This window comes from Cupressus sempervirens, chromosome 9 (genome assembly GCF_028749045.1).
Source record: "Cupressus sempervirens isolate cs-2001-9-10 chromosome 9, ASM2874904v1, whole genome shotgun sequence".
Taxonomy (NCBI): Eukaryota; Viridiplantae; Streptophyta; class Pinopsida; order Cupressales; family Cupressaceae; genus Cupressus; species Cupressus sempervirens.
This window is the reverse complement of record NC_143126.1, coordinates 614,499,750-614,507,792: the sequence shown is the minus strand read 5'-3', so window position 1 is coordinate 614,507,792 and position 8,043 is coordinate 614,499,750. Positions and strand designations below refer to the sequence as shown.

The following is an 8,043-nucleotide window of genomic DNA, read 5'->3' as shown; positions in this document are numbered from 1 at the left end:
ATAAGAAAATAAAATATACAACTTAAAATATATTAAGGGAACAACAACAAGATTGCATAATTTTTGTCCCTTTAAATGGGCCACGCTCATGTTGAAAAAATGTTGAGAAATGTCGACATTAATATTGTTATAATACTAAGCTTTTGGATTAGATTGTGTACAGATTTTATTTTTTTCATCAACTTTTCAAATCACACTACGTGATCCATCATTAGGATGAGAGAGCAAGAGGTGTAAAACAATGTAAGTAGCAGATTTGGCACAGGCTCACCAAATAAAGGAGACCAAGAAGAGAGGGTTGCACACAACCCAAAGCAAGAAAAAAAAATAAAGAAAAAAAAAAAATAGGAGGGAGACTAAACCAATGAAATCAACCAAGAAACAAAGTTAAAGCACAAAAGGAAGATAACAAAGTGAATAATTATGACAAGATAATAAACTAAAAACCAAAGTGGGTGGGGAACTAACCAAGGAGGCACCACAAAATTGCAAGGAATAAGGTTAATAGATGAAAAAAGGAAAGAAAGAAAGAAATTCAATCAAAAACTAGGTTAAGCCAAAGCATAGCACCTATATAAATAAATAAAAGAGCCAATCTAAAACCTATAAATGAAAATATAATAAAAAATTATGTATATGAAATATATATATTACATATATGTAAGTATATAATCTATATAACTCATACAAAATATATAATTATATATATGCATGTATATAATATATACTTGTGTTGATATGTGTGTGTGTGTGTATGACACCCACAAGTATATATATATATATATATATATATATATATATATATACATGAAAATATGATAATAACTAAATGAATGGAAGAACTCCAACAAAAGAACCTATGATGAAAGAGCCACGAACAAGGCAAAAAAGTGAGGAGGAGGGTGCAACACACCCAACTGAGAGGACCCAAAATTTGGAGGAGTATAAGAGCAACAACAAGAACCAAAAAAAAGACAAGAAAAAAAGAGAAAAGAGAAAGGGGGAAATGACACCACCCCCGAAGAGACAAAAACAAACAAGACAAGAAAGAACAAGGAAAAGAGAGGAAGAAACCTAGAGACACTAAAGAAGTTGCCACTCTAGGGGAAGGGGGTGAGAAACCTAAGGAGAGGAGAGGGAGAGAGAGGGAAAAAACCAAGGTGAGAGGGAGCGACCAAGCAAGAAGGGACAGCGAGAGAAAGAGATTAACCATCACAATGAGGGTGTTTGTCCCTAGAGATCAACAAAGGATTCCACAAGGGGTTGAGAAGCCATCCATCATCACAATTGAGATTGATGGGGTGATTATGAATTTCAACGGCTTCTTTGAGCTTCCTCTTGAAAAAGTTGTCCTCATTGGAAATGATTTTCGTGTCCTCCAAACATATGTGATGTTTGGTAGAAAAAGAATGTTCAGCTAGTGCCGATTTGTAAACCCTATCATGCCTAATGTCTGCCGCATGCTCTTTGATACAAGTATTGAAGGAGCGGCCTGTTTCACCAATATAGGGTGCACCACAAGAGAAAACCACTTTGTAGACTCCTGAGTTGGAAAACATATCTCTGGGGTCTTTGATTGGTGGGACACAATTCTTGAGCTTGGAGAGGGGTTTGAAAGCTACACACAAACCATTTTTAGACAAGGTCTTAGCAATTTTGTGGGAAATTCCTTCCACAAAAGTGAGGGAGGTGTGTAGAGAATGAGTGGGGAGAAGAGAAGGGTTAGGACTCGAGGAGGAAAGGTGGAGGAACCTGGCTTGGTTGAGGGCCCTAGAAATTTTCTTGGAAGAATAGCCATTAAGCCTAAAGACCTGGCAAAGATGGTTGAGCTCAAGGTTTAGATGATCATCATCACAAATCATATGGGCTCTCAAAGACAAGGTCTTAAGAATGCCAGTTTTTTGGCTAGGATGGTGGTGGGAGGATGGGTGTATGTATAGGTCAATATGGGTGGCCTTTCTAAACACACGACGACCAATGGAGCCATCTAGTTTCTTGATTAGCAGAACATCAAGGAAAGGCAATTGGTTGCTAGACTCAATCTCTTTGGTAAAAGAAATACAAGGTGTCAAGTTGTTGATCCCTTGGCTCCCCTAAAAACATGGTATCCTTTTAAAAATTTGGCTTGAAATAGGATTTAGGCCATTGATTTAGGATCATCCAATAGTTAAGAATAATAGGGGTGCTTCCCCTAAACCACCATTCAATAATTTGGAGGGAAATCATAATTATAAAAGTGGGCCAAATTTAACATTAAAGTTTGATAATTAATTAGGCTCTATATACTAATAAAATCATTATTTCTAAGTATGTGTACTTTTTTTCCACGATTTCCATCAATAATGAAAGATTCACCATGATTTTATTGAATTTTCATATGATTGGAAAACAATCGCCAACAAAATTAGAAAATTTCCTACTTCAAAATACAAATTTTCCAATAGAAATTAATTTTTCCCCCTAAACTAATGTTTGATTTGCCAAAATTTTATACTTTTCTTTTTTTTTAAAGAGAAGTTTCTTAAATTTATCCTTGCATGAAACTTAGAAATGTGTAGTATGAATCATTTTCAATATATGTGGCTCCAAACAATGTTAGTGAGAGATATAATTAATGCATGAGATGGATGTACGAGGGTGCATCATGCCATGATTAACAATGTATGAGTTTATTTCCTAACTTGAATTTACAAATTTTTATTTGACACACTAGTCAATAGACATCAAAATTATTAATCATTTTGAATCCAAACTGTTCTACACAGTAATTAGTATAAAAATAACTAAAGTATTATAAACTTAAGATGTAAATATATAATTTTAACAAATTTAAGCACAATAATAGAAATTAGTTAAATTAAAAATAAAAATAACAAGAGAGAGAGGTATATAAATATTAATATAACTAGATGGTCAAAAAAATGTTAAGAAAAATACTATTATGATTACACATAACTATCATCAACATCTACCTTGGAATAGCAAATCAACCAAGAATAAAATAATGATCAACAATAATTAAGATAGTAAAACATACCATCTAAATTAGCACATCCTTACTTGCAACTAAACTGAATTTACATGAAAAACATTATAGAACTCTACCAACTCAAATAAAAATTATTTTTAAAAAATTATCAAAATGAATCTTACAACTAGTGCTTCATAAATGAATAAATAATAAGAAAATATCAAGGTTTTAGAAAACATCTTGATGGTTTTTGAAAATAAATATTATGTGGCATGTAAAATTGATATCTCTAACATGGTCAAGTGTTGATTCTTGTTAAGCCTATTTCTGGTTTTCCATGGGCTATATATGGAAATGTTGTCGAAAACATCACCTTCCCTCAATTGGTACACACATTGATGTACCAAAAATAGGTACAGATATTGTAGGGCATAAAATTTGATTGGAAACTATACCGAGCAATGTCTAAGAAACAAGGAAATATTTGTTGTGTTGGATTTTAAGAATTCAGGTAAAAACCCTATTTTCTAAGGGTTATAAAGAATTAGGGTTTACATGTGTGCCCTTTTTATTACCGTGTACTAGTGTAGATCAAACACTAAATACAAAAGTGTTGAAACATTGACACTGCAGGGTTTGTGGAAGCAAAACATGGATAACAATTTTCACAAACATGTTCCTTCCCTATGGAAAAATGGGAATGAAAATAATAATTATTATGATTTCAAAGGTCAAACTTTGCAACTCTAGCTCCATAAAACCTATACCATTCATAATCGGTAACTCCTAAATTTTGTTCAAGCTACTTCCGAGCTAAATGCTTGTAACTATTCATAGAAGAAAGACTAAAAGGCGTAGTGAACATTGGGAAGATTCACAAGAAATAATAAAATCACAACTAGAAAAATTTAGATGGTTGAATAGACTTTAAATGTGTGGTTACCTTCAATTTTTTTTGGAATTGTTCTCAAAACCTTGTGTAATTATTGGCCAAAATTCTAAATATATATATTGTTGGCATGGTTAATAATCACTATTAGATCAACACTAAAAAATCAGATGACAATATGAGGGCCATAAAAATTGTAGAAAAAGATAGAGTTTAAAGAAACCACTAAGAGTTATAGTGATGTATTGAAGAAGAAAATCAATTAACATACAAATTAAATTTTGAGTTTTATAGCAATGTATTCTAACTACACTTCAAACTAGAAAGTAAGTTGACACATAAAGTTTTTGATCTATAATTATTACGTAACATTTTATGCAAGACGATAAAATTGATTGCATATATTTGTAGGAAAGGTTGTCATCTATAATTAATAATTATTGTATCAAACATTTTATGAATTATGTCAATTGAAAAATGATATGGCTAACACTAATAAGTGATATCTAGCACTAATAATTTAGCTAAAACCTTGCACTATTTGGTGCAAGTGCTTATGTATTTCACAACGTAGATAAATGTAGTTGGAAACAAATCCAAAATGGCCTTCTTTATACAAGTCCACCCTCTCCAATGATACATGTTTGTAAATCAACACATATATGCATGTTCATTTATTATGTAAAACTTTTCTTAAACTTTCAAATCAAACACCTGTCAGTGTATCCCTTGCACCTTTGTGTACGTTGTTGATGAGCCCACCTAACTTCTCATTGTTCTTCACATTGAATAAGTTGTGCCAAGAGTTGCCAGATATAATATCCACAAATTTGAACCTTATGTCCTTGTATGCATCACATTCTAACAAAAAGTTTTAATCAAGGTTTTAAAACTTATATTGATTCTCAACCTGGAAACAAGATTTGTTTTAGACTTTTAAAGAAGGCAAGAAGCATAACATATTTCAAAGTGTGGCGTGAGGAAGCTTCTAGAACAAATAAACAATGAATGAATGAATGAGAGATTTTAATAATGTCCACAAGACCCAAGGCCCGAGGCCCAAACAGCCTATAGAATTGTAAACAATATCCAAAGTGCAACAGAGGGAGGCTTCTAGAACAAAAACAACAAAAAATAAACATGTGAATGGCTAAGAAGAGAAAAAACCTCTGCTGATTTTGTCTTCTATCTTATGACATTGAGTGAGCCAAAGTCAATATTTGTGACATTTGTAATCCATCTCAAGTGAGTCAACAAACAAATGAGAAGAGGGCATTTCACACAAAATGAAATAAATAGATTCATTTAGCACAATAAATACCATAACAAATCCAAAATGCCCTTCTTTATATAAGTCCATCCTCTTCAATGATACATATTTGTAGATGGACACATATATGCACATTCATTTATTATGTAAAACTTGGCTTAAACTTTCAAATCAAACCCCTGTTGATGTATCCCTTGCACCTTCTTTGGGTGCAACTGGTAGTATACTTCACAGTGTAGATAAATGCGGTCGAAAGTGGGCCATGAGGAAGATTCTAGAACAAATAAACAATGAAAATTAGCATGTGATGGGAAACATAGCCAAAGTGCCGCGCGGGGAAGCTTGTAGAACAAATAAACAATGAAAATAAACACGCGAATGGCTAAGAAGAAGAAAAGCATCTGCTGTGTCTAAAATCGTGAGCCAAAGTCATTTCTCGCATTTGTAATCCATCTAAACTCAAGTGAGTCAACAAACAAGTGAGAAGAGGGCAGTGCAATTAGTGGAACAGCACCTCTATAAATACCATAACAATCATGTCATACATTACACAACAAAGGCGAGGCGACGCAAGCAATTGTTAACAAGAAGATTCGAAGTAGAAATCTGAATTGTTGAGATAGTTGAAAAAGAGAAGATGGTGGCAGGGAGCTACACAGTTGAAATAGAGTCTCCAGTGGAGGCAAAGAGGCTCTGGAACTCAACAAAGGACTTGCACAACTTCCTGCCAAAACATACCCCTTCTCTCGTTTCGGGCATCACCCTTGTTGAAGGAGATGGAGGAGTTGGCACCATTCGACAAGTTAACTTCACGGAAGGTAAGCATATATATATTTTGCTCATAAATACAATGGCAATGTGCCCATGATTCAATCCTTAGATAAAACAGTTTAATAATAAGATGGAATTGCAATGTAGAAGAGATGTTGATAAATTGGTGTGTGTTGCAGGCAACAAGCATTACAGGTATGTGAAAGAGAGAGTGGATTTGATCGACGAGGAGAAGATGGTGTATGGGTTCAGCCATGTGGAAGGAGGGGTGATTGGGACAAAGGCAGCCTACACAAAGTTCAACGTGAAAATCACAACCAAAGCGGGGGGTGGATCCGTTTCAAGCACGACTGTGAGTTATGAGACACTCCCTGGCGTACCGTATGACGAAGGGGAAGTGGAGGAGATCAAGGCGGGCAGCATTGCTCTGTTCAGGATGCTCGAGGGAGCTCTCATTGCCAATCCCTCTCTCTACTGCTAACAAAAACATACCATCAAGATCCTCCCCTCTTTCTGTTGTTTGAATACAAGTAGTAGTAGCTTGCTTAATAAGAGAATGCGTGTCTCTCACACCTGAAATTCCTCTCTTTCTCAGTGGAAGAAGATTTGTGTGTACTCCAGGACTCGTGTTTTGACTCCCCAGTCAGAGCCTCCTTGCACTTCATACGAGCTTTCCTTAAGTATTCAATTATGTTTGTCCAATTCTGAATATAAATCTGTGCCACGCGAACTGTTTGACAAAATGCTTTGGAGTAATGTGTGTGTTTTTTAAAATGCTGAATAAAATTCCAACCAAATACAAGTGGCTGCTGTAACGCGATATGTGGAACAGGGTACAGGATCTATTGAGTTTTGCTCTGGTAGAAATGTATACAAATTCCAAAAAATATCAACCTTTGCAACATAACATCAAATCAATTACCAGCGAATGTCTTTCTAGTTCTAACATCATCATACACGATTTCCAAGCCCAAGAGGCTAATTTTGACCCTCATTGTTTTGCCAAGATTTATCGAGTAACTAACTGATCATCTTTTATCCACTAATCCTTGCATGAACCCAATAAAAGATTAAAAATTCTTCACGAGGCATGGTATCGAAAAGCTTCATATGCTGAAAACGACATAGAATAATAACAAAAATGTGAATATTTATATGTTGAAAGTGACATAGAATAACCAAAATGTGAGTAATCTCTATATATGTGTACCCTAGAAATGACCTCTCTGAAATGACATACCCAAACTTGCATCCTCTTAGGTCACTCTATCCTTACCCTTTATATGCTATAGAACATCCCCAAACTGCATCTCCCCAAACTGCATCTTCTTATGTCACTCTATCCTTACCCTTTAAATGCTATAGAACACTATTTTATATTTCTAAACACTTAATTTTTTCCTTCAAAATTATTATTTTATTTTACTGTTGACTAATTTAAGAATTATGTTATTTAATTAGCATTGCCACCTTTATGTTTATTTGAAAAGTATAATGATTTTTTCTAAAGATTTATTTGTATTTAAAAATTAATTTTTTAATCTTTTATTTTATTTTAATGACTATTTCCCATCGTCCCTTGAATTTGAGAACATTGATATCTTCGGGGAATAATTTACATATTATTAATTAAGTATTGTCTTATTAAGCTAAATTAAAAGAACATGCATCTTTATATCTAAATGAAAGCAACAAGTGGCTCTCATATTAAATATATATGAGATAATGATCTTATATTATATTTACAATCCCATTAGTGTTGTACTTGATGATACAATTCATGTGAGCTTTGACCTTTTACTTGAACATTTTATTAAACTCTCTAAACTAGCATTACACACAAATACATTGATTGGTAATTTTATCCTCATATTGAAAATTAAAATAGTAGTTCAAGTTAGAAGCCTGGGTAAATATTATGCTAAACATATGAGGCCAAATCTTATTTCTTTTTCTTTATAGATATTCAAATCCAATTAAGGACTCAAATTGTCATACACATGGATATAACAATGTGTAGTAGATTATAATAGGCTTGAGGTATTTGAAATATTCCAAAACTATCAATCCTACAAATTTCGCATCATCTTTACAAACAGGAGCCAAAACAATCTTTGACCTTGAAGATGTCTTACCTTATTT

The 8,043-nt window shown here is 33.5% G+C and overlaps 1 protein-coding gene across 1 annotated transcript; it reads left to right on the top strand.

Moving 5' to 3' along the window:
- Positions 1-5,591: 5,591 nt before the first annotated feature.
- On the top strand, positions 5,592-6,644 carry LOC149540192 (major allergen Pru ar 1-like). Its single transcript, XM_089799497.1, has 2 exons — positions 5,592-5,948; positions 6,081-6,644. The coding sequence occupies exons 1-2, from the start codon at positions 5,768-5,770 to the stop codon at positions 6,380-6,382; spliced, it is 483 nt and encodes a 160-aa protein (XP_089655623.1). The 5' UTR covers positions 5,592-5,767; the 3' UTR covers positions 6,383-6,644.
- Positions 6,645-8,043: the final 1,399 nt, after the last annotated feature.